Raw genomic sequence first — 27,731 nt, 5'->3', positions numbered from 1 at the left:
CTGAAGGGGTGAATTTCTACAGTTATTTAGAAACCAGAGTGTATTAGGAAATGCAGGGCAAACGCTTGCCTTAAACATCTTAGATAAAAACAACCCTGTCTATACAAATTATGCAAATATGCAAGCTGAGGCTTTTGAGTAACTTCAACATAGCTACTAACAAGTGCTATCCTCTAATGGTATGGATAACCACATCTACTGTGACTTCTGTATGAGCCAAAAAATGGTTTGGAAAAGAATGATTCAATTGCAATCACACACACAAAAAAGCGAAACATTACCGTTGGTGTTTTAAATGTACCTGGTTTTAGGATCTGACTGTAACACAGCAAAATTGCAGCCACTAGGGTCAGTGGCAATACTGACAGCTCGGTGTACAAAAGTTAGCTTCTGAAGTCGAATTCTTTCATACACACTGTTTGCATCATGTTCACAAGACACATCATATGAAGAATTCTGAAGGCTTGAGACAAGTTCTGCTAAAAAAAAAAAATTGAATACAAATCATAGAAAGATCCTGAAAATTAAAATGCAACTAATACAACAAAAAGGCAAGACTGACTTTTGTATGTCCATTGATGGAGTCATTGAATAAGATTAGACATTAGGTTCAGATTAGACATTAGAAAAAAATTTTCACTGAGAGCGTGGTTAGGCATCAGAAGTTGCTCAGGGAGTTGGTGGAGTCATCCTCAGTGGAAATGTTCAAGAGGCACCTGAGAACATAGTTTAGAGGTGATTATGGTGGTGCCAGGTTGACGGTTGCACTAGATAATCTTGAAGGTCTCTTCCAACCTTGAGGATTCTGTGTATGTGTGATTGTGTGTGATTAACTTGGCATTCATTTTGTCAAAAGGTGTGGATTCTGAAGTTTTCTTGAAGACATTAAAAATTACAAAAAATAATAGCAATAAGCATAAAAAAGAGTGCCTACAGACACATATCAGCACCAGGACAAACAGTAAAAAGGAGATGCATTTGGTGCTTCTGTGCTATGTGCTACAAAAGAAAGTAGCAATTGAGTGTGCAACTCTGAATTAAGAAACAGAGGAAAGATTTTTACTGTGAAAGAATGTAAAAATGGACTGAAAACTAAAGACAGAATCTCAGTATCAAAGGAAGTAAAACTGCAACACACAGTCGTAAAGTTCAAATACATCTCTGAAAAAGAGCTGACAGTTTCAAATAAAATCTTGTCCCGCAGTAGACAGGTATCTTCCTTGCATCAAAACAAACCAACAGGACCTACTCTCAGCAATATGAGCCAAGTTAGTAAGGAGGAAATTGCTCTGGATCCTGCATACTGCCCAGGTAAGGGTCTGGGAAACACAATAAGGTTTCACAGACTTAGCGGTGCAATCAAGAACATGCTCCTTCTTTGGTTTGATGTCAATTCTCTTAGGACTCCTTATCTAATACGTGACAAGATCGTTGCACTAGAACCTTGTGCTCCTATTACTCTTCAGAAGTACTTTTCCTCCCAGAAATCTCCACCTAAGGTTTAACTGAAGGCTGCAAAATAAGTAAATCTTAGTATTACCAAGGAAAGTGTAGAGTAGCAGTCAATACTAACAACCATCAGTCACAGAGGAAAGAACAAACTCACCACATAATATGGTTAGACTGTAAAGATTCGATTAAATTTTTATATTGATTTAAAGCACTTAAAAGTCATTAAGAAATCATAGCTAACCTTTTTTTTCTGAGACTTTTTTCCCTTCTTCCAGCCACTTCCCTGTAAAGGCTTCACCATCCTGTGTGACAAACATTATTTCGTTCCCATTTAAAGCAACATCAGACATGAAGACTTGCCGGCCATACACCCAACGACACTGCTTCATGGAGTTGTTAGATGACTTCCAGCAGAACACCTACAATGTAAACGTTTTAGAGAAAGGAGAAATCTTTATATCCTATAAAAGCTGTTACATATTACACATTACTTTTTTAAACACAAGAACATACCATCTCAAAGTTGCATATAAAAGAAGAAAGACATTCTTCAAGATTTTAGAATAAAGTGTTATGAGCATCAAAGAACCCACAAGTAAAACAGGGAAAATTTATTGTGATATCAAGGGCTTTTGAAAAGTTTCTCTGAGTATTCAAATATCTTCATGGCAGTAACCTATAGTACAGGTTTTACTGACACATCAACAAGGACAGCAAAAGGCGTCATCAAGTCAAGAAACATGTTTTATCTAGTTCTTAATTTATAGATTTGCCTAACTGGTTTGCTTATAAATCAGACAAAATTCAAAGTTAGCACACCAAAAATTTAAGCCATTTCCTGTTAATTAAAATCTTAGATTTCTCCATACTAGTCAAGGTATTGTAATGAAGACCACAACCAAACACAAACTTCAAAATATTCGACAGGAATGTGAAACACTGCATGCACAGCAAGTCCCCAACAAGGTAAACTGAACATGTCAGGGAAGCAAACATAAAGAAATGGTTGCAAGCAAGGTAAAGCCCAGACATGGCATTAACAGCATTAAAGTCAGACTTTCATCCTCTCCCACTCAAGGGCTTGCACAGGTCTGTTAACACCTACAAAAGGAGAGGACAAAAGAACCCAAGTATCCTATTTCCTTTCCCATCCCTCGAGCCCTACAGAATCCCAGAATGGCTGAGGTTGAAAGGGATCTCTGGAGGTTGTCTAGTTCAAACAGAACCACCCAGAACCAGCTACTAGGGAACACGTGTAGACAGCTTTTGAATATTTCCAAGGATGGTGATTTCACAACCTTCATTGGCAACCTGTGATAATGATGGATCACCATCACAGTGAGAAAAGTGCTTCCTCATATTCAGACAGAGCCTCCTTTATTTCAGTTTGTGCCTACTCCCTCTGTTTGTGTCACTGGGCACCACTGAAAAGAGCCTGTCTCTATCTTCTTTACATCTTCCTTCAGGTATACAATGATAAGGTCCCCCTTGAGCCCTCTCTTTTCTAGGTTAAACAGTACTTCTGTAAAGAAAGTACAATCAAGCCAGACCAGGAAGCACTGATTAAAGGAAACAGAAGTATTAAGATCACAACTCTCTCCTTACTCAATAATTTATAATGCCTAGACGCACTAAAGATCCCAGCACTTCTCAGTATGAAATGTACATTGACATAGACCCACTGATGCAGGAAGATAAAGGAGTTTCTTACTGCTAAAGCAGTGTCCCAAAGATGTTAAAAGGGCACTACCAATACTATAGATGGTAGAGGCTAAACCTCACATGCACAAATACTATACTGACCTAATGAACAAATAAGGTCATCTCAAAATATTATTCAGTCAAAGGCAAGGAAAGAAAAGGAAATACTCACATAGTTCCCTTATTTTGAGATACAAGATCAGTTTTAAACATTCTTTAAGAAGGCATTTCAGTAAGAAAAATTTTCTGTAAACACCACTAGATGGCACTGAAGGCTTAACTCTCTCAAAGAGCAGAGATTCTGAAAAGTCCTGTAAACTGGTACTTCATTATGGGAAGAAAGTAATAAATCCACCACAGCATTCCAGTTTTAAGACAACACAGTGCCTACATTTAACTATAAATACTAAACTATTCACTAGGTTTAGGTGCAACATTTCAACAATAAAAGGGATATTTCATCTACTGAACAGCAGCATTTCAGCAAAAGCTCTAAAACTTCAAGTGCAGAGACTACTTCTTAAAATACTTCTGAAAGGTGTAAACACGCCTGGAGCAGGTGGGATGAGAGATGGCAGGAAAAGAACAAAACAGCAAAACATTAAAAACTAGAACACGTACGCTATGTAATCACTTATGCATGTAAAAGCAAAGGAGTTTACATCTTCACTGAAAAGCTGTCCATTAGATGTCCAATTAGATGTTCACAGATTTAAAAGTAAAGTACTGTACATTACTTGGGCAGTCTTCCTATAGCTCTTCACAAAAAAAAAAAATCACCAGCAGCTCTACAGAAATGAATTGGATATTTTCTAGCCATGATTTTGTCCTGTCTTATGTTTAAAGTTTGATTAATCAGTATGCTATATGATTTCCAGGGACACAACTTACTCTTCCAGCTTCATCCAGCGCCAGAACGCAAATCTTCTGACCCCCATTTTCTTTAAGATGCTGGGTATCTACCTTATATTCCAAATATCCCCCACTGACAAGAACTTTTTTAAGGTTCAGCTGTCTAAAAGAACACAAAAGGTTAAATTAGTATTTCTCTATTGTGTACTTATGTTATTTCTGTAACAGTTATTTTTTTTTGAGAAGCAGTAAAAAAATATAGTTGAGGCAGTGACACTGAAAAATTACTTATGTTTAGTTTTGCCCCATTGGTACTATTAACATAACTGCTAGAAGTATTCTATTACTACTATAATAGTATTCTACTACTACTACTGCTATTAGCAGACCATAATTTTTGTTTTGTTTTTAAGTAAGTCACATTGTATCTACAGGTCTTCACCAAATTCCATGAGTAAAAAATCTACTTAGCTGTTTGTATTAAAGCACCTATCTTATCCCAGCCAGTTATTTTTCAGGAGTTTGGTACATTTTGGCATTTAGTGCATCAAAACTATACTCCTTATCTCTTCTCAGTTTCTTAGTATAAGAGCATAGCATGTTGTAATAAGTTTCTACAAGTGCCAGCACCTTCACTTACAGCCATGTAGAAATGAATAACTATATAAATATAAACTAATCATTAAGCTATCATATGTCAGTAAATACTGTCAGCATTTGAAATGAAGCTGTGAACCTAGCTGGGAGTTAGCTGGGCAAAATCTAATATCAACAAATCTAATCAATTCTAGTCTGTTATTGCAAACTAAGTAAGAGAGAACAGGATCAAATAATTACCCAAATTTACGAGTCAAGGATCCAGTTTCTTCAACTGGTTTTACATGCAGGTTTTAGCATATGGACCAGATGGTGTCATAAGGGCCCTCTTACAACTGAAATTATTCTTCATAACATACTTTATCCACACATTAATTATGAAATTCAGACCCCAAATTACTGGTTCAAAATCATAACAACATATATAAATAGAATAGCAGATCTTCAATGCCCCTACCAAGATGCATTCATACAAAGCCAGGCTAACAGAGGAAATAAAAACACCAGTTTCAAAGTTTTTAAACTTACAGCACAAACTATTTCCTCTTAATTTTTTTTTTAAATACCTTAGGTAAACAGCAAGTGGCACCTAAGCCTCATGTCATAACACATACAAATAAAGAAACAAACAAAAATGATAGCCCTAGTTCATATAAAGGAACTGCAAATGAAGAAAACACAGGGGACCACTGTATTATCTGCACAAAAATCTTTAAAAATCTTTCAAGTATACAACTACGGTGTAATCTTCACCTGTTGTTTTTCACGACAAATTAAGAGAAGTAACACATACTTTGAAGCTATCTTCTTGCACTGATAGTCTGCAAGTAAATAAATATCTCCTCTTTCAGTAACACATACTGTAGCACCATCACTTGCAGAGACCAAGGACAGAGAGATGTCTTTATGGTGTAGAGCAGAAACTTGACGAGGTGCAGTTACAGATTTTTCTCCATTAGGATCCAGCAGATAACCTAAAAATACAAACACATCCCCAAAACATTAGTTACTATTCTACACATTGTACATTTAAAGGATACTTTCCTACACTACTTTAAATAAACCTTAAACTCTAAAATATTTTTTAGGTAGCCGGATAATTCATCTTCAAAATACTTCAAGCAGGTAAAAAACACACCACACATACTTGTTAGTTCACCACACCAGAAAACACTCAAGATTTGATACATAAAAATGAAGGCATATTCCACTAGGAAGCTATTTAATGCGGTTGTACTGCTTTGATTCCAAAAAAATAATATTTATGTGATCATATTACAGTTCAGTACAGTAGAAATACCGTAACACTGGCATAAACTACTGATTATTTCAGCCACTGGAAGATACCAAAAAAGTTTGTCAGAAAAATTACTCGAAGTGTACATAAGCATGAAGGCAGCAGTTACATGAAATAGACAAAGTTGCAGCTGTAATGCAAGATCTCTGGAAACATTAAAAAAAAAAAAAATAGGCCATTGTTGCTCTGCTGGGACAAGGAACCTAACAACAAGAATCTCATATATAACATAACCCTGCTTTGTGTGCAGGACATAATTGAAGGGCACTTAGGTCTGCATCACTGAACAGAGCAGGGTACAAATATCCAGGAACAAGCAGCAGAGTTACCTCTATAGCTGGAAGCAACACTACCTTATGACACTGTAGGGCTATGCTCAAACACCTTAAACAGGTAAGGTTTACCACCACAGGTCTATCAACGTGCCCAGCTGACACAACTATACCATTTACAATTCACTTATTGTCTCTGTGGTACTGCACTGGGATGTGTGTTAACCAGAATAATCCCAACAACACAAGCAACCACAAAAGCAACTTATATGATGGGTGTATATGAAAAAAAACCTGCAAAAACAAAGAGACATTCACTGTAAAATACTTCTCTGACAAAGACAAGTTTTTTCACATACCTCTTAAACCTTAAATAGAAACACAAAAGGTGTTGGAACCTGAGGCCAGAGGTGATGCAGATTAACTGTAAGCATCAGAGCTAGCTAAACAGTTTTGTTTGCACACAGATACAGGACTGCAAAAATGCAAATCCAAACCAATACTGCAATACCTGTTTATCAAAAAAGACAAAAGCAATTAAAATACTCCATTCATACAACAAACCAAGAAGTACACTAATTGGTAATACATTTTTAGTAGGTTCTTTCTTGACTTCAGAATAATACAGAGTTAAGTGAAGCTTCTGCTAATGGTGTTGAAAAAAATCTAGATATAGGCAAGTATCTAACTTTAAAAAGTTAGTATGGAAAAAGTTATCAGTATCGTGTTTACAGTCCATGATGAAAGAAGGACATAGGCAGGAGAGCTGAAGGTTGGTTTATAATTTATTAAGGGCAGTACCAGCCAGATTGTTGGAAGGAGAAAAGCATGCCTTGGGGTAATTTCCAACACAAACAGCAACATTCTGTTTCTTCAAAGAATTCAGCAGCAGGACCATACAAGAGACACGTTAAGGCAGAAGAATTATTAAGAGTTCAAATAAGAGTCTGACTAGCTCCTATCATCTCAAAATATGAAACTGATAGTAATGAAAAATATTCTTCAAAAGATGTGTGAAGGTATGATGTCATCAGACTGGTTAAAAAAAAAAAAAAAAAAAAGGAGAGAAAAGCAAAGTTTCAACCAGGCTTCTGTTCTAAGAAGCAAATGACAGGGTAAGCATGAACAACATCTTTAAATGGCTGGAGTTTAGGTTTTACTTTCAGAACACTTCTACCTTACCTAGTTGGCCGCCATTCAGCCCCATGGTATACACTGCTTCCTTAGTCCATAGCACTGTATGGAATCTGCCTGCAGCCACTCCAATCACCACTCTACCTTTCAGGTTTTTTGCCTGAACCTAAGCACAAATCCAAAGTACATCTTAATATTAGGTAGTAACAGGTGAATTTCACATGTACAAACTTCTGACAACATTTAACTCCTAAAGTCGTTACGAATGAAGCACTGACATTAATCCACACGCAGTCCAGTAAATCAGGATTATTTCAGAAGTTTGTCAGGTGGGGCACTATTGCAGTAGTGACAACAAGAACTAAATTTTTTCCATTATCTAATCAGAACTGGAATCAAGTCTCCTTAGGCTGTCTTCATACGTAAGATTTTGAACAAGACTACACAGGACATGTATAAGACAGCCAAAGAAGACTCAGGTGCTGCAAAATGTCAGCTGAAAGTTTCAACTTGTTAGTGCTAATGCCCTAAACATGCTGCAGAACACTATAATACTAATTCCACACTTCAAATTTAACTTGATTTTCCAGATTAAGATGAAAAAATCAAAACAAATACTCTGGATACAGAGCTGTCCTTACACTAATGAAGAGCATCCCATGGTAACCCAAAACACTATCCTGTTGCATTTTGGCCAATAATTCTTTTCTACTTTTATAACACTGGTAGTGCAGTGTTTCTCTACTTCAGATGAAGCTTCCTCTCAATGAAAGGTAATGTTACATTTCTTTACTTACAAAAAAATAAAATTCAAGAGATTAAGCACAGAAATATAGTTAAACTGTTGATGCCCATATCCTCTCTTGCCTGTCACAATTCTTCCCAAAGCACTGACTCCAGAATCAACAGTGCTTCCACCAAAGGACATAACAATCAAACCCTGAGAGCCATCATCCAGTTGCTCAAAAGGAGCAAAGAGCACAAATGTCAAATAATACACACCTATTAATTTTACATCACTTCAGCCACAGAACAATTTGAGGAAGAAAAGCGTTTTGGCAATTTTACCCTATATCATACTTCAGACTACAAACTTGAGTAGTGTTCAGGTTACAAACTAAGACATTTATCAGGACACAGTTAAGTATTTAAGATCTGAGATGTATGATAAGACAGAAACAAGATTTATCTGAACTCTCATTAAACTTGGTTTTCCTAAAAAAGTTTAAAAGTTACTTCCATAATCTTCACATTTTACTTTCTGGTAAAAACAAATTAAAAAAAAAAAAATCAAAAACCAAACAATTAAGCTTTGACTGATGTTACTTTTACCTGTCTAGGAACATTGCAGTTAGAAGGAGGAGGAAGAATACCCAATTGATGGAAAGTATTCAAACCAAACGTGTAAACATATCCATCTTCTGTTAAAACAACAGTATGATCCTTAGCTGCAGCTATCTGGGAGCACTGATGACCAGCTAAGCCTTCCACAAGTCTTGGAACCTGAATAAGAAAAGAAATACTGATATAAAAATATACTGGTTTGATATTAACCAGTGGTCATCTATGACACCAAAGTAACACCAATAGAAAATCATGACCAAATACTGACATACAGATAAATATGCATTTGAACACACGATACACTCATTAACATAATTACCACATCCAACGCGGTAAAATGAACTACTCTCATTTGAAATGCATCCTCTGCTATGAAGTGAGATGACTTTTAAACCACCTGTGCCAAAATTACATTGGAAACTATATCTTCAGAACAGCTGAACAGATACTAGCTATCACCTCTTTTGTCTTTCTTTTTAAATTACCATGAACGTTAAAGATTTCTCCCTCCAACGCAGGATAATTCTAAGAAAATTCCACAGAATAAGGAAGCAGTTCTGTACCCTTGACTCTTCATGCCCTCTAACATGAGTTCTCCTTTATTCAACTAGGTAAGATCCCAATTTTGAAACAGCAATTTGGAAAAAAATTCTAATCTCATAGAATTGCTTTAAAAAGCTCTCTTCTTCAAACATCTCCAGTCTTCACTATAGCATTCACCAACAGAATATCAAGTTCTACCAGATCCTGGATATTGGAAATTTTTAAAAATGACTACTACCAGGTAGTGTGCACAGGATAAGATGTTTAAGTGTAAGAATTGCATTGTCATCATATCTTAGTCTCCATATTGCAACGATGTACTATTCAAATGAAAATGATGGGTGAGTTTGCACTTGACAGCTGTGTAAGTCTAGTAACGAAGCAATCTTACCAGCACTCTTCATGCCACTACAACTCCACAGTACTGCTATTTCCTTTGTGACAGCCTTGGCAATCACCAGAAGGCATCACAAATCTACTTAAGAAGCGAGCCCAGACTAAAGGCATTTGCTTTCACTTATCTGGCATCAGCTAACCTTTAAAACAACTCAGCCATAACACAGAAAGTTTGACTGCTGTGTCTAGCTATCTTAAATTAAACTATATTTAAATGCACATTCCTTTACTCTCTGCCACCTCACTACTAGCACTGGAGAGGTTTTCGTTATTTGGTGGGCAGCAAGGGGGATGGTTTGAAATCAACAGCAAACTTGTTTTGAAAGTACATTGACAGAAACTCCAATTCACTTTTAAACTTGTTACTTGAAATAAAAGAAACATTATGCTGGACTGCATTAACATAAAGCAGCATACCAGGCATGTTTGTTCATCACCATGACCCAGGCGCCCTCCTTGTCCATGTCCACATGTATAAACTTGACCTTTGTGGGAAAGGAATACAGAGTGGAATTTGCAGAGTACCACCTGAAAAAAACAAGGGTAAAAAAGGGGAGGGGAGGAGGCAATATAGGACAAATTTATTTTCCTGGATAATCTGAGAACATCTACCAAAAGTACTTTGTGAAGAGCTTCTTCTTTATTAAACATATGTTCATGAAAATACAAGGAAGATACTAGTATTAAAGCACGACTGCCAAATCAAGGTACAAGGAACACAAAATATTTGCTTTAAGTATATTATATATTGCTTTAACCTACTTGAAGAGACTGACAGTTTCAGTTTATTAAAATAAGATCAAGCATGGCCCCCCAGGCTAACAGAAGCTCAAAGACTGAGTTTTAAGGGCCACAATACTGCCTCAGAAGAGCTGAAGAAAACACGTTAAGACTGCAGCAGATTTGCTGTCCCGAATGTTTGCTCAAGTTCTACTTTAAGCTTCCAAACATTCTCAAACTGAAGTCCCAGGAAGTTATTAGAGTTTTCAATAATTGATAACTTCTTTGATAGTTCTTCCCCCTCACGCACCCGTCCAAGTTCACCGAGAACGGTGCCCATGTCATACATCAAGAATACCTGTTTGATATACACGCCATTCCGAGGAAAAAGATCCACCAACTCAGGATGATGTTTACCCTGTTGACCACCATGACCCAAAGTGAAATTTATATTGTTTCCCCAGGTGTAGACTTCTGTGGGATCTGTAATGAAAAACATTCACTCTGTAGTTCGTAAATTTACCAGTCTTGTGCATACTGACTCCAAAAACCAACTTCTGTTGTTTCTATCTAAAATTTTAGGAGGAAAGCTGTTTATTACCTAAAACTAAACTTTAAGAACATTTAATCCTATGAGAAGTAAGGTGCTATGATAAAATATTTTAACAACATCGTACAAATGCTCAACATTAGCTATATTTGCAGAAAATGCAAACATTCTGCAGCAGCAGATTTACATATTGTTTTCAGAAGACAACTACTCACCACCTTAAGTTATATGTGCCTTGCTTCTATTGTTTCAATTCAGTAAAAAGCCTTTCCCCCCCCCACAAAAAAAAAAAAGTTACACTGTATGTGTAACTTTATGGGTAACTGTATGTGTTACATGTACGAAAACCAGTAACACTTTCAAATCAAAGAGGTGGACAAAAACGCCATTTTTATTTTTAAAATAACCTTTCAGTGATATCTGAACACCATTTTCTGATGAGTAAAACACTGAAATCAATGTGTATTTCATCAAGTGGCACCACTGTCCAGGGAGACCTTCGGGCAGCCTTCCAGTACCTGAAGGGGACCTATCAGGAAGGTTGGAAAGGGATTTTTTTGTAAGGGTATGTAGTGATAAGACAAGTGGGAATGGTTTCAGATGGAAAGAGGGTATGTTTAGGATTAGACAATAGGAAGAAAATATTTACAGTGAGGGTGGTGAGGCACTGGAAGAACAGGTTGCTCAGAGAAGTTGTGGATGTGTCATCCCTGGATGTGTTCAAGGTCAGGTTGGATGGCACTTTTATTGAGGTCAAAAATCACCTCTTGAGATCATCTAGTCCAACACCTGTTCTGAAGCTGGGTCACCTAGAGCAAGTTGCCCAGGACCATTTTCTCTCATGTTTTGAGTATCTCCGAGGATTAAATCTGCATAATCTCTCTGGTTTACCTATTACATCATTTGCCTTTTTTCTTTTTCTTTTTTTTTTTTTAATCTCTGAGCCAGCCATTATTCCTACGTTTTTTCTACACATGTGCATCCTGTGCCTATCACCAAGATCTTGTTTTCGCTTTCTTCTGATATCAGCAACCCCATACCTTCAGGTATCTCAAAATTTACAAAATCCTAATTAAACACATAAAATATTGTCTACATTGGTACATACATTAATGCATTGGGGACAGATATCTACTTAGAAAACATGAATTAAGCTATTTAATTTCCTACCAGTTTTCTTGAACACCACATGGATAGGCCTATCTTTCATCACAAGATCCAGGGCTGACAAGCCTTCTTTATCCTGGACATACAGACTAACACCATGCTGAAAGTGAAGGAGAGAAGAAGAACTGAAGTTCATTTCAACTGCACAGCTCAAAGTAAACCAGGTAAACGTTTAAGAAGATATACAAATTTTTAACTGAAATTTAATAGTGATAAAAGAAAATCTTCAGACTCTATAAATAAATTGTGAGCAAATCTAAAAAATAAACAGTGCAATTTTGTTCAGCCACATACACACCTATTAACTGGGATTTTATTGTCTGAACACTGACTGTGTAATAGGATGTAATCAGTGAAATACAAAGTAAACAGACTTGAAGACAAAGCACTGACATCTAAGAATCACAAGTATTCATCAAAAATGCATTTACCAGCTTCAAAGAATATATTTTCTTAACTGGCATGTTTATAGTATCAGTTTTGACAAGCCAGAGAAGTAAAAAGTAAAATACGACTTTGAAAACAACAAAGGAACAGTGGTTCACAGCTGCTGAGAAAAGGTAAGAGGACACAACCAGCCAGACAAGAGACAGTAGGGAAGGTTCAGAGGCAGAAAACATGAACAATTCATTCCTGTAGAACTCAAAGAGACACAGACAATCTCTGTAAATATCATTTTCTCAATACAAAAGTCTGTTACTACACCAGCACTGATTTTAAGCAAGTCAGGTGTCATCAACCACTTCCCTAAAGGGAAGAACTGCAGATGTACCCAGTAGAACCTAACGGATAAAACAGCTGTACCTATGTACCCCAGCATATGGCTAACACAAAGGAAAACCTTCTAGAACCTCACACTTAAGAGGTAAACACATGAAATACAAAAACAGAGGGAGCACAGTCCACAATTCCTTCAAGCATGACTGAAGGACAGGTAGCCATATCTGAAATAGGGATTTTAACCCATAATTTTCCTTGGAAAAACACTAGCCAGAAGAACAACAACATACATTCTCCAAATTATAAAGGCAACCCTATTAGCTACACTGCTGGTATTAACTCACTATATGACAGAAACACTGACCTATTTCTTTGACTTAACGGGTAGTTGGATATTCTTCACTCTGGAAGTCATTTAAGTCATTCACAAGCAGGCAGAGGCTGCAGTAATATTCATACAGCCTGAATTTGTGAAAACAAACCCCAAACCCTGAGTGGCAAATCTTGTAGTAAGATACAGTCTGAGAACAAGGCATGACTGCCTCCAGCCCACAGCAGAAGTCTGTCATCCACAACAGTTTAGGGCGCCAGGGGCTGATCCTGGGGCCAGTACAGGAAGCTGGTTAGAGCGTGTTAGGTGCTTGCTAATAATGCCAAGGCCACCAGTTCAATCCCCATACAGGCCATTCACTGAGGAGTTGGATTCAATGATCCTGGTGGGTCCCTTCAAACTCAAATATTCCGTGACTGAACTATACTGGTTGTTGTAAACAGTACGGCTTAATATCTTCAGTAATAGCCTGGGTAATGGGCCAGTGCTCCCTCAGCAAAGGTGATGATCCAGGAGGAGTGGCTGATAAGTCAGAGGATTGTGCTGACATTGAAAAGGAAGGACCTTGACAGGCTGGAGCAATGGTGCGAGAGGAATCTCATGAAGTTCAACAAATGGAAATGCAAATCCTGGCCTTGGAGAGGAACAACCCATTGTACCAATACAGCTGGAGGCCAAATGGCTTAAAAGCACCTTAGCAGAAAAGGACTTGGGGCTTCTCGCAGACAACCAGTTGACCACAAGCCAGCACTGTCCTCACAGCCAGGAATGGTGAAAGCACCCAGGGCTGCCTGTGGGACCAATGCCAGCAAGCATTACTCAGCACTGGCAAGCCACAGCTGGAGTGCTGGCTTCAGGTCTGGACTTCCAGACATGGATATACAGGACCAAGTCCAGCAAAAGAGCATGAAAATTATGACTGAGGCACCTGACATACAAAGAGAAGCTGAGAGAACTGGGATGCTTAGTCTAGAGAAGGTTTGGAGTGGGGGAGAAGGACAGCATGCTTAATCAATATGCATAATAAATAGCTGACTGGAGGTGAGATTTGTGATCATAGTAACACTCAGTGACAAAAAAAGTGACAACAGGCACAAATTGAAATATAAGAAATTCTGTTTAAATCTAAACCCCACTTTTACTGCACTGGTATTAAAACATTGGAACAGATATGTCTGATGCTCTGTTCAAAATCCATCCAGACACAGCCCTGGGCAATCTGGTCTAGTTGACCTTGCCTGAATACAGGGGTTGGACCAGACAGTCCAGAGATATCCTTCTAGCTCAGCTATTTCGTAATTCTATTCTATAATCTGTTCCTGCTGTTGTTATAATACCTTAAGAACATATCCTTTAAATAACACAGTACAGCAGAGACTTCAGTTAAGGAACTGGGAGACAGAACACTCTCCATGAGCTGGTTTTTTTCTGTTTCTTAGAAGAGTATCAGCAGAGCTGGCTATCACAAAAATCTCATTCACTTATGCAGCTGACAGAAAAGTAAAATACATCTGGGAAAGCCTGTACAGGCCTCCTGTAAGCAAATGCCAAAGATAGAGATATACACACATACACTAGAGGATTGAATACTTTTTCATATATCAAGCACAGAGTTACCAGTTTTCTGGAGAACAGAATCATGTACAATTCTTATAAAAACATCTACTTATGTAAAGTTTAATGAAAAACTCCTCACTACGTAAAGGTACAGCCCACAAAATATATATTTAACAATTATCAGACCTTTAAGAAATAAAAAACACTGGATCCACAATCTTTTTGCTTCAAGTCTTGTTGAAAGCAGAGAGTTCCATGTCTACAAATGGCTAGTCACTCTAATTTAAAAAGGCTGGAAAATTCTCTGTCTTAAAAGGTGTTTAAGCAACGCTGAACCACAACTTCCTTTTCTCACACTGTAAAGGGATATCGGAACATCTCAAACAAATGTAGCTCTTCCCTTTGCTGTACTTTGGACAGGAAGAACAGAAGGAAGATTAATCAGAAATATATACAACTTGATAAGTGGATGGGAAGAAACAGCAATTGTAAGAAAGGAATAAGGGGGACTGAGCAAAAGCCCCTTAATAAAATATTCCATATCTTGAAGAGCCAATCTCTCAAATTCATTTCTATATAATGTCCTTTAATCTTTCATTATTTTATGTTCTCTTATATGAATTGGTACAATTACTGAAGAGTCCATTTTTAGAGTATCTTTAGTCTGATCACTCTCCACTTTTAAGATCCTTACCCTGATATCACCCACATAAACAAGAGGAAATTGTGGACTTCAGGAAGTCTACAATTAATCAGGCATCCATACTCAGTGCTGATTTCTGCATGCTTAGACAGGCATTTTTCATGAACACAGAGACAACCTTCAAGTAAATCAGTGCTCTGTGATCTAAACACAACATTATTAAGACATATACTCAGACAACCCTGAAGAGGCTTTCAGTCAAATTTAAAAACACACTTTTACATAACCAATACAACTCCAAAAATTGTAGATGCTGAGGAAAACTAGTTGCAAATTACTCACCTTCAGTAATGATAGAACACAATCAATGTATCCATAAAATATACTTCTGTGCAAAGCTGTCCATCCAGACTCTTTGTCTTTCGCCAAGAGATCTACTCCTTTGGTCTCAGCCAACCAGTCTAGCACACCTTTTTTGCCACAAGACGAAGCAAGATGTATAACATTTCTGCCAAAGGCATCCTTTATAGTTGCAGCGTTGTAGCAGTAAGAAGAGAGAAAGGCCTTGATCTGGCCTTCACTTCCTCTGGTTACTACAGAAATAACATCCAAAGCATGCTGTAGAGATCGACACTTTGAAGTGCACTCTGGCATGTGAGAACTCATCTTCACCTCTAAAGCTGCTCCTCTCCTTAAGGGCAACAACCCTTAAGTGTATCAAGGCACTCTAATTCAGTACACAGCACAGTGCCTTAGAAAAATTGTAATTCCAAGGATGTAAATCCAGTTTTATTGAGCTGCCATTAGAAATCTTTGTTCTGTTATGTTTGGCACTTGATCCAAATAAATATTTATAAATATATATTTTTAGGAGTCTTATTTCACCATCTTATATAACAAATATTCTTGTCCATAGAAAATTCCAAAAGTGAACTACCGCTAGCGTGCAGAGGGGGATTCCCCCTCCACACAACCTTATTCTTCTAAAACTCCATAATTGCAAGGGAGACCTGAAAGAGAACAAACCAGAACAGATTAGTAGTCAAAAACTCTCTTCTCCAGCAACTGTACTCATTTAACTGCATACCAAACTAGCACTTTCAAGTACAGGACAAGACAATGTGCAAGGGTTAACTGACCTGCCCCATGCCATCTGAGCTTATACTCAGGCATTACCTCACTTTAAAAAAACATTACTCTCTTCCCCACCCCAATCTCCAAAGGCACCTCCTAACTTCCTTTGACATAAATCTTTTAGGCTACAAGGTGAACTGGATCCAAAAAAAGTCATCTGAAAAAAAAAAATTTCTTTCCCAACCTTAGGGTCCTCAGCACCCTGACTGTTTACTATGTAACTGTACTATTACTTTGTTATCAGAAAGCAAGAACTGAACTAGAAGACTGACAAGAGGAAAACAGAAAAAAAACAAACACAAAACAAAACAAAAACCAAACCAAACAAAAAAACCCAACCAAACAAAAACCACCAAAAAATCCCCCCAGCTGTTGAGCACTTTTTGGCTAACAGAAGACTTGTCAGTAACTCCCAGGGAGAAAGGGACCACCACAATTTCCATAGCCACTGCAAAAAATAGGATTATGCCCCACTTTCTCTTCCCTGCCCTGAATGCCTCCCCATGTCCCTACTAATTCTCCTCTGCAGAATCAAAAGGAAGGTTCCTCTCCACCACTCCCATAGTTGCTAACAAAGGTGGGAGAAAGGATGGCATCAGAGTAAATAAAAGAATAGAAGCAGCTTGTATAAGAGACATCCATTTAAGCAGGGCTAAAGGTCTAAAGCTCATGAAACAGGCAAGAAGAAGTGAAGGTCTAGGTTGGAAGAGGTAAGGGAGGAAAAAGAAATAAAAGGTAGCAAAGATACAAATTTTTCTTCATGAAAATATATTCACAATCTGGGGCATACAGCATTTTTGCTTAGCTTGGCATACTTACCTTTAGCACATCCACCTTTCTCTGGTATTCTCTTTCTCAAAACTAAAGGCCTGACAGAAGCACTCACCTTGCATATGAAACATGTGCAGTTCAAAGCAAAAGTGTCACAATTCACAAAGTGTAGACAGCAGTATAAAAATCACAGACAAACTCAGAGAACAGAGAAACTACATACATCACTGATACACTACCTAATTTAATGTGAACTGCAATTAAGACCCCAAAACCAAAGATGCTTCAATCTTCCAACCATAAGTTTAGTTTCAAACTGAGTGAAATAGGACAAGACGCAACACAGTAAACAACAACCTAACCCTAAAACACAACCCTAACCCCACACACTACTACTTCCAGCTCAGCAGTCATTATCACAGTTCAAGTACTACCCCTTGACCCCCACCCCGTCTGAAAAGCCTGTTTGAGCTTGGCTTCCATTGCTTTTCAGGCACTGAGTGTATAACCGTATTTTGTCAACAACTCTCTCTGCAAAGACACGTCACAAAAAAAATTATTTTGTTCAGTAAACAGAAATCCCAGTCCTCCTCCTGTTTCAAGAATTACCATCAAGATTTCCACAAAGCTGCAAGCAATCAGTTTAGAGCAAACACTAGTAATGGAAGTTATGGAGCTTTCAAGAAAAAAAAATTTTAATCCAAGAGTATTCATTCAAATATTTCAAGACAAAGCCTTCAACAATTAATTTTCCACCTCCTTCACTAGGGATTAAATACTCGGAATGTAAATCTACAGATTAGAAGTGGTTTCAGTGTGTACCTTCAAAACAATTTCAAAGAGAGGCAAATGAAGAAGGAAAAAAAAAAAAAAGTAGTCTTTATTTGCTACAATTTAGTCCCTTATCCCTGATCAGGAGTAACAATCACAAAGCTTTAAGAGACCAGAATTGACCAAAACTGTTCAGCTTGTATTTGTCAAAGCAAGCTTCAGTTCACTCTACAGGTCATTCTCCAAACAACTTACCAACTTCTGCCGTAACACAAGAAATTAAACATGGAGTTTTCTCCTCTGACCTTCTCAAGCCTTAGACTATAAAGAAAGGTGAATCACTGCCATAGGCTTGGAAAAAAAAAAAAGCCCTAATTTCAAAAACAGACCTTGACTTGCTGCTCCAAGGAATCAAAGTGTGATAGGTTTGACTATCAGCAAACTCAGATGGCCAGTGCATCAAACACCTTTCTAAACACTATATAGTTAAAAAAGTAAATATCTGGAGATCTACATCAGGAGAAACATCAGAAGTGCCATTCTCCTCAAGTCAATTTGCCACATTTAATCAATATGCCACTAGGCAAAAAAAATATGCTGTGGAAGAAGGATGAATTTTACATAAGCCTTTTAAAGAACATCTTAAATGTAGTTCATTGTTTAGACATTATTATTAGTGCTACAAAGAATAAAAACAACATCAAGAAAAACTACTCAAGGGAGTCACAAAACAAAGTAGACTAATCTCTTGGGTAAACTTGTATGAAATGACACCAACACCCAAGGAAGAAGTCCTGCTGTGCCCCATGCCATACCTTCCTTTGTGCAGATACACACCTATTTAAGACACTGAATTGCTAAAGAAAATGATTCAGAAGAAATCAAACCCTGGTTTCAAAGAAACTTGTGCCATTGCAAGAAAGGAAGGGAGAGGCCAAAGAAAAACTTATTTAAGGCACCTGAGCTCTAGCCACACCAAACACCAAAACATGAACAACAAATCAAACATTAAAAGAACAAAAAGTCTTCTCCTAGGTAGAAATACAAGCCTGCCTACATCACACTAACTCCATCATGGTGATATATACTGCAGCTATGTGAAACCTGACTCTGATGAATTATTTCTTTATAAGTCATTCCAACCCATCCCTCCTTTACTCTAAACGTTACAAAACTAGATACTATATTAGTATATTCATACATACACATTGAGTTTCAAGATAGAAGGATGCAGATCAAGATTTCACCTCTCCACAATAGATTGGCACACCAGTAACAGACATTATCATGTTATTACTACATCTGAAAAAGGTTAATAATTAGACCTGACTGTTACACCAAAGAAGTCCTTAAGTGAAACCTTAAAACTTTCAAAATTGTGAACTGAAGCTCAGGTCTGTGTAAAAGCCTTTCTACTGTTCAAAGCTTACTTCTAGTACAGTGAGTTCCAAATAAATGATCAGCACTTAAAATAAGCACAAAATAGGAAAAGCAACAGCATTTTTTAAACTTTGAATTGAAATGTCTAGAACACCGTGCCCTTTTGATTACTGTCTCTACTTTTTTTTGCAGATATTTCTGTAGGCTTCTCAGAACTAGTCATGTTTATGCTATAATACCACTGTCTTCCTAATGCTGTAATTATTAGGATACATAAATAAATAAGATCATAACCTTTTCAATAATTTTATGATAAAACAGGTATCACTTGGAATTCAAATTATTTTTAAAAACTAATTCCTAATTAACATTTTATTACATAAAAAAAGTCACCAAAAAATGGAGGAATTGGAGCAGCATTCAGAGTATAACAGAGATGTTTCGTTTCTGCAGCAAGTGGGTTTCTAAATTTTCCCCTAGAGACACGAGCTACTTATTATACATGTTCACAGCCCAGGAAAATTTTAAATATTACAACCAACTTGGAAGCAATTCCTTAGAAGCACGAAAGTGTTTGTAGTATGTTGCCTCCTGGAATGGAGTAAGTAGAGCTGTCTCAGCTCTCCCCCTCAGAGAAGGCAAAGCACTAAGGCCCCACAGATGTCAGACACTCTCCAAGAAGGAGTGTGTCAGATGTGTCATCTGATCTTATGGAGTCAGAACACTTGCAGTTCAAAAAGCAGCTCTCTACCTATTGTGGTTGTTTCTTTCAAGAAGACACTACAAAAATCACAGCTGTCACACCACTCTTGAGTATGAAATGAACAACGATTCTTCACATTTGTAGGACCAAGCTAACAAATACCTTCATGACTAAGGATGATGGTGGCAGATTTCATTTCCTGAAAACAGCAGACAGCGGACGTGGAATTGCAACATTTGAGAAAAATGAACAGAGTTGCAGAATCCTTCCACTGTGAAGTTGCAGAAATCTGCATATCATATTCTCTATCAACACATTCCCAATTTTCTCTTTTCCTAGAAAGTATTTCCACAGGGGTTGTGTGCTCTTGGCTCAAAGGCACAAGAGAACAACCAACCCTCACTTTATGGTTGGCAGCTTCAGTGTATGTTTCTGGCATCCAGTCTGGGAGGCACACATTTGCTACTGGAACTCATATCTGTGGTCCTTCCACTTCTTCCTGATGAAAGCCTATACTGAGGTATTAGATCTAGCAAAATGTGGCTAACATGAATGTGGATATCAGTACTAAGGCGGTGGCTAGTAGCTGTTGTAGCTTTTTTCATCTTAATACAGACAATGGTTTCACATGGAAGTGAAAGAGAATACAGAAGAGATTCAACTACTTAGAATTCAGTGCCACTTGAAGACAGATTGATGGGTTTGCATCTTCCATGTGCACTGCATTAAAGTGACTCAATTGTCAAATTAGGGACATGGCCTTGAAATTCATCCTCAGGCTGCTTTAGTAAGAAGATATTTCTCAAGACCTTAAAATTGGCATAACTTCATTCCATTCACTTTGCTATTTATTTCTTTTTCTTAAAAAAAAAAGTTACTTAATGTTACTAATTTTACTAAAAACAGTTGTACATAAAATGCACTTGGTGAAAAACTACCTAGCATTTGACTCTCCTAAAACAGAACTAAATAATGGTTTCTATTTTCCATATAAAAGAAGCCTAGAGCTTTCCTTATCAATCATAATACCCTTCCTTTAAAAAAATAGTGTAAATAATATGGCTTTTCTGAAGGTGCAAAATTCACTTGCTTTTCCTTTTGATAATAAGTTGCTAAATGAAGTAAGGGATGACTGGCAACGTCATGAACTTCAGGAAGGTTAAGTCCATCCTTATAAGGGTATTGCAAGATACTAAATATTTCCATTGTGGAATGGAAGGGGGCTTGTTTTTTAAACAAACATGCTGACATTTCATAATGTTCTCCAAGTTGGTCCACTTGCACTTGTTTCATAAGATTACAAAAGATCTGTAACCATAACAGCATGAAAATCCTGAAACTATTTGTTGCCAAAGCAAACTTCACCACACTGACTACTTGACTAATAAGCTAATCAAAGAATTACAGAATTAAAGCCATGAGAATTTGCTATCATGTTACCAATTTTCCAGGATTTTCTGTTGACTTTATTCTTACCTAAAGGCAACTTTCACTAATACATAATCAAAGTCATAGTTTAAGATCCAACAAAAGTGACTAGAAAATTGAAGCTGGGTAGTAACATAATGTAGTAATAGAATAAACTTATCACTGGCATTAAGAAACATATCCTTAAGAAAACACAGATGAATTCCTAGATAAACAAAGCAAACACACCTTTAGGGTATAGGCAGAACATTGTCCTAGGTCTAAAATAACAGACTAATAATTTCTACTCAAATTACATACCCACAGATAGTTTATCCTGCTCAGAAATCCTTAGTACACTTGTTGAAGTCTAGGAAAAAATCTAAGCTTTCCAACCCCTCGAATGGTATTATATGAATACAAAGTACATTTTATGGAGAGAAAAGTGATTGATTATACAAGGAAAACCAGGTAAATCTAAGCCATGCAGTAGCTCAGAGTAGTTTGGCAGCCTGAAATTCCCACAGAGACCTTTAAAAAAGTGTTCTGCTCTTCTCAATGCAAAAATCATCAGGTAGAGCCCTGCCTCTAGCTCAGCTATCAAGTCTTAAGAGAAGCAAGTAAGTAAAGGAAAACTTTGTAAAGAGCCTGGAAATCAGAATGTTTATGAAACAACCCGTGAGTACAGGCTGAGCAAATTGAATGTCTTTTCTCCTTCAGCAGTAGCTTCAGCAGAGCACTCAGCCTCTGAATATAGCATCTGTTACATAAAGAAGAAAAATCAAAACTCCAGTCTGTTTTACCCCTGATAGTGGGACAAGTAGTCATTTGTTCAAATTCCATGAAGGATTCAGACAGGAAGGATTCTCAAATGACAAACTGAATGAAAATGAAGCTCTCAAAACAGGCTAGACAACAAGCAAACTGCTCAGGTTATAAATAAATGTGACCTGCCTGCAAGTAAAGCTATGGAGGAAAACCCACTTGCTTTAAAGAACACCACATTCCACCATGCCCGCTGTGTCCCTTGGGCCATGGCAAATCCAAGCTGCTTCGTTTACTGGGCTGGGGCCTCCGTGCCACCGCTTGGCACAGGTACACCCTGGCACAAGTGACCTTTAGAGGCTCTCTCCAGACTTTCTATAACTTCCGCCTTCACAGTGACAGCAGCATAATCCTTATCAGAATTAGAACGTTCAGCAATCCAGCAACTCTCATTCAGCTGTTCTTAACCGAGCTAACGAGCACTACCAATTAAAGGCAGAAACGTCTGTCAAAAAAAGACCAAAGTACCACTGGTAGCTAATTTCAGCTACGACACGTCAGAGCACATCTATTAGTCAGGAATCATACTGCATAAACAGTAAACCGAAATATTGTGCTTCGCTTATCTAGAAATGGTCAGGACTACTTACATTTAATAACTTAATACTGTCCAACACGATTAAAACATATAGAAAGTGACACAGACAAAAGTACAGTGAGTGCAGCAATAGGCATTTCCACAATACACTGGAACCTTACTACAGATTTTTTATTGAAACAGGTAATGCTGAAGTGAAGTTAAGCCCAACAAACCACAAGTGTGCTCTAGAATTTCACCACGCTTAAAACCGTACCTGACAAACCCATCAAGGATTTTTTCCATTTTAGGAAAAGCTGACTTTTTTGAATGAACTTTGAACTTTTGATACAGTATTATTATAGACTACCCACACCAGCTGTTGTTGGGCGATTGCTGGTTTTTTGTAAACCACAAATTGTGATCAGTTTCCATGAAGACCGACAACTACACTGACCACGTCACCAAAAAAAAAAAAAAAAAAAAAAAAAAGTTGATTTTCCCTAAGAAGACTGGATGAAAGTAGCCTTTTAAGCTAACTACTAGACCTCAGCTCTCTACTGCTTACCCTGCTGCTCAAATGGAGCAGCAGTCCTGTGAGCTTCTACCAAAAGCCACAGACGAGGATCACGGCAGGTTTCCCGGGAATCTCCAGCTAAGGAAACCTGGCAAGAGGCTGCAGCCAGTGTCAAGAGGGGGAAAGTCTGAAATGTTTCAGAGTCCGAGAGAGGCCACGGGCAAGCAGGAGGACAGAGAGCCGTTCTGACTCCCACCACACACGTTCACATAGCCGGGGACCGACGAGGGACGCAGGAGACTCCTCCACACTGGCGGCCGAGCCACGAAGCTGCTCCCCTCCCATCCTACGTGGCCGGCTGCCCTTTACCCTCCCTGGCTCCCCTGCCCGGGGCTCTCCCCCTCCCCAGAGCCCCCCCACCCCCGCCGCGGCGACCCCCGGCCTGGCCCCCGCCCCTCACCAGTCGCTAGATGAATGGGCTCGGGCGGGCGGGGCGGGACGCGCGCCGGGCAGCGCGGGGGCTCATCCTCAGTGACTGCGGGGCAGGGCCAGGCTGTGGCTGCGTCTGCAGAGGCTACCGCGACACCTCAGCCGGCGACAGTGCCGGTGACACGGGCGGCGACACCGACGGCGACAGCGCCAGGCGAGGCCACGGCTCCCAGCGGGGCGCACCGACACACACCGGCGCACCCAACAACAAGCGAGCCGCCGATTGGCTGCGACTGCCGCCTCGGCTCCGCCCCTCCCGGGCGAGCCCGGATTGACTGACAGGTGGGGGCGGGAGGGGGCGAGGGGGCGGGACCGGCGGTGGGCGGGCAGTGGGCGGGGCCAGATACGAAGGTGGGCGGGGTCAGACCCGTGGGCGGGGTGTACGAGTGACGCAGGGGGATCAAAATGGCGGCGGCGGGTATGGAGGCGTGAGGGGATATGTGTGCGGTGTGGTGCCTCAGGGAAAGGGCTGAAATTAACAGGTAGATTAAGAAAGGGCAGAGAGCTGAGGTGCCTCCTGCTGGCGGACTTCACGGGAGAAGCGGCGTGTCTGCAAAGAGAGGAGATGGGTTTCTGGCGAGGCAACGTCTCTCTCCCTCCAGGAGGGCTCAAAAGCAAATAGTCAGCCTGCAGGTCTCCTCAAAATAGTAATCAGAAGGCTGTGCCGATTCAGGCCGCGTTATACCACTGCAATCTCTCTCTCTGACAGAGCAAGTGGTCTGATTTATGAGACACGGCTTGATTTTTTTATGAGGCTTTTGACACCAGCTGGGGGCAGTCTCACAATCAAACTTGGCGTGTGCGCCGGATTTGCAGAACTGCTCTTGTAAAGTAACAACTACCTGTGGTTCACTTCATGTGTGCTTCAAGTAAACTCAACCAGGACTCAGTTCAGGTCTTGATTAACATATCGGATGATGCAATAGGTGGTACAGATTACAGTTTAACCTGGAACAGGATTAGAGCGTAGCATTTTAGGGTGGGAAGCTGGAACCAAGACAAGTAGTACCTTATGTAAAATACAGAGTGAAATAAAAAAGCACACATCACTTTTTTTTTTTTTCAAAAAAATCTTTAATGATTTTTTTCCCAAGAAATACATTAATGATGGCTTAAAGCCAAAGTTTGTGCATGTTTCTTTAAAGCCACAGTATTATGCCATGTGGTGTGAGCATTAAGACCTTAGAAGAGCCTAGCTATTTTTTAAATGACAAAATAGTTGAAAGAGAAGTTATGCATGTTCTTCAACAGAAGTTCAGTTTGGGAAAGGTTGAGTAGAAGTTGTATATAGGTGAATCTCAAGCATTTTTATCTGTGCCATCTGACCCAGTTAACGTGAATAGTACAATCTGCTTTCTGATTTTCTCTGTATAAAAGTTTAGTTTGCCAGCAGTCATTCACCATTGTAACTAACGCTGCACGCTACATGAAATTTATTTATGCATTATTTTCCTGGTGATAGCTTCTTTGAGCTCCAGTCACAGACGTACTTAGGAGGTGGCCTCTCTCCGAGTATGCTGCCAGCTGGCCTAAGAACAGGGATGACCATCTGGGGAGATAAGGAAGTCCAAATGCAGCTGAAGTCAGTCATACACAATGCTTTATTGCACAATAACAAGTTCGAGTGAATAGCTTGGGCAGGCATCCTTTGGAGAGGTAAAGAGCTCGGTGGAAAGATGAAGAGGGTTTAAGTAGAATAAGGCCCAAGATTCTATATGAGAAACATAATTTCTAGAACCTGGATTGTCCCTCAAGTCTTTAAAAAAATACTAGTGTAAAGAACAGAAAACTACAGCAAGGAACAAAGAAAAATTGGAAAATAAGTCATGAATAGGACCTAATAGAGTTTGAGTCAGCCAAAACCATGACATAATAACCACAGGCTTTTAGCAATAGGTTTCTGTGCAAGATTTTTGTCTTCTTTGCAGGACTTTCAATATTTTCAGGGAAAATTATTTTCAGGGAATTATTTCAGGGAAAATAATTAACTACTTTGCCTGTTGTTTACTGTTCAGGTTTTTGTAATTGACTCCATCTTACAGGTCAGTAAGAGAAATTCCTGCTATCTTGTGCTGCCTCTGCATGAGGAGCAGCCACCTAATGAACACCTTTCACTGAATCAGGGTGTTGTAGTTTGATGTGCTAGTGCTATGCAGAGGTGATAAAGTAACATTGTAAAACAAAAGTAGCTCAAACAGATTAACCTGAGCCTCTGTTTAAACTACGTGTTTTAGTTTGGCCTTTTCTACTCCTGGAAAGCTATAACATTGTTACAGAAAAAATATCCTATTTTAAGACTTATCGATGGAAATTACAATCTGTGGAGGTGAAAAGCCAGGAACAAGTCTCTGAAGAGTCCTTTTCAAAGTTCAGCAACAAGATTTGTGAGTTCCTGAAGCATGTACTACTTGCGTGACAATAAGGAACTGTCCATCTGGCTTTTTTCAGTCTGTGGTGAAAAGGTCTGAATTATCACAAATATACATGTAATTATAAGAAAAAAATAAGTCTCTGACCACCATTGTTACTTTTTATATCACCTCTAGACTTAAAATTAAAGAACACATTAAAAAAAAAAATGGAAAGAGCAGCACTTAAAAAGGAAAACCAGTATACTTAGCCATCTTCAGAATTTGAGGAGGAACATCAATTTTGAGTGACTTAACTAGCGTACAGAGGGGATTTTTGTCTTAGTTTTGCATCTCACTTCATTGACTGTTGAAGGGTTATAGATTTTCTGTGCTCCAAATGTGTATATTCATTTAAGGTTAGGGGAGACAAATCTAGGCTATAGGGAGGACAGTACCCCAGTAGGCAGCTTTCTGGTGACCTATTAATCTTATCAATCCATCCAGTGTAGTCCAGACCAGACTTAGGCTACTTGGAGGAATTAAAGGAGAAGATGTAAATGACAGTAAGGAACAAATGAACTCTGCACTCTATGCTATCTGAAATTGACCCTGAATGTTGAAAAAAAAAAAAAAAAAAGTAATTATTTTTATCAGTAAATAACCAAAAAGTCCACTCAATATATCAAAAATTGAAATAATTAATTTTTTCTTTTCAGCTATGCTAAATGTCAAGTGACAGATTTCCCCCTTCACATATCTATTTATGGTCCATAGCTGGCCTGATTATTACCAATGTCCTCTGAAACCTTGAGTAATAATTCTTACTGGCAGCAATAATACTGTGATAAAGAAAAAATTAGTCAGCTCCAGGCTTAACTTCTGCTGATACTAAATAAGTTTCTCATGATCTTTCTCTTTTATGAAATTGGAAAAAATAATACTACAAAATACTGGAAAATTTGTATTACAGAACTAATAGAGGAATATCTAATATCACACATCTTAGCATGGAAGACTTGCAAAAAAGTATCTCCAAATTTATTAAAACTATGTGCATCTTGCTTTAAGAAAACTTATCCTCCTACTGAAACAGACAGGGTTTTAAATTATTAAATTATTAAATTCCATATGACAGTACTTTTTAAGAATAGTGTGGAGGAGAAGTCTGGGGATCAAACAGCATGGAAAGGAGGATGGTGATGGATGAGGACTCCCTGAATTCTGATCAATCTACTTGAGAGTTCCCCTGTGAGGGTAAAGTAGGAAATCAAGATGCAGTGAGCACCCAGGAGCTTTCACTCATCAAGCCATGGTGTCATAGTTCTGATTTTAGCAAAGAATTTTTTCTTTCCCTTCCCCCTGCCGTGTGTGTGTGTGCCCCAAGCTCTGTATATTGCCCATTAGGTGAACAAAAGAATTGGCCTGGCCCAGTAATAGCCGAGAGATTAGTCTCCTTGACAACGAAGGGGGAAGAGTTGAGGGGGAGCTGGTGTGTGGGGCTGGAAGGAGGTGGGGAAGGGAAGTGTGGCTGGTGTATGTGGGCCAGTGAGGCGAGGACCTGCTGTAAGCTGCAGAGCTGCCTAGTTTGCT

At 38.7% G+C, this 27,731-nt stretch overlaps 1 protein-coding gene across 3 annotated transcripts in view; it reads right to left on the bottom strand.

Moving 5' to 3' along the window:
* Positions 1-23,975, bottom strand: part of IBTK (inhibitor of Bruton tyrosine kinase) — a 55,274-nt gene extending 31,299 nt beyond the window's left edge. For 2 of the 3 annotated variants that reach the window (XM_050314432.1, XM_050314434.1), the window contains exons 1-11: positions 23,762-23,975; positions 15,619-16,286; positions 12,029-12,125; positions 10,667-10,791; positions 10,006-10,116; positions 8,638-8,808; positions 7,354-7,471; positions 5,396-5,576; positions 4,045-4,168; positions 1,694-1,871; positions 302-479 (exon numbers count right to left, since the gene is read on the bottom strand). In XM_050314432.1, the coding sequence (XP_050170389.1) occupies positions 302-479; positions 1,694-1,871; positions 4,045-4,168; positions 5,396-5,576; positions 7,354-7,471; positions 8,638-8,808; positions 10,006-10,116; positions 10,667-10,791; positions 12,029-12,125; positions 15,619-15,942 (1,607 nt within the window). In that variant the 5' untranslated portion in view covers positions 15,943-16,286; positions 23,762-23,975. The remainder of the gene's footprint in view (positions 1-301; positions 480-1,693; positions 1,872-4,044; positions 4,169-5,395; positions 5,577-7,353; positions 7,472-8,637; positions 8,809-10,005; positions 10,117-10,666; positions 10,792-12,028; positions 12,126-15,618; positions 16,287-23,761) is intronic. The other variant, XM_050314433.1, reaches the window with a different exon arrangement.
* Positions 23,976-27,731: the final 3,756 nt, after the last annotated feature.

Source organism: Myiozetetes cayanensis, unplaced genomic scaffold (genome assembly GCF_022539395.1).
Source record: "Myiozetetes cayanensis isolate MyiCay16 unplaced genomic scaffold, myiCay2020 scf2-11, whole genome shotgun sequence".
NCBI lineage: Eukaryota > Metazoa > Chordata > Aves > Passeriformes > Tyrannidae > Myiozetetes > Myiozetetes cayanensis.
Note: the sequence above shows the minus strand (reverse complement) of the source record. Positions and strands in the feature narration are given on the sequence as shown.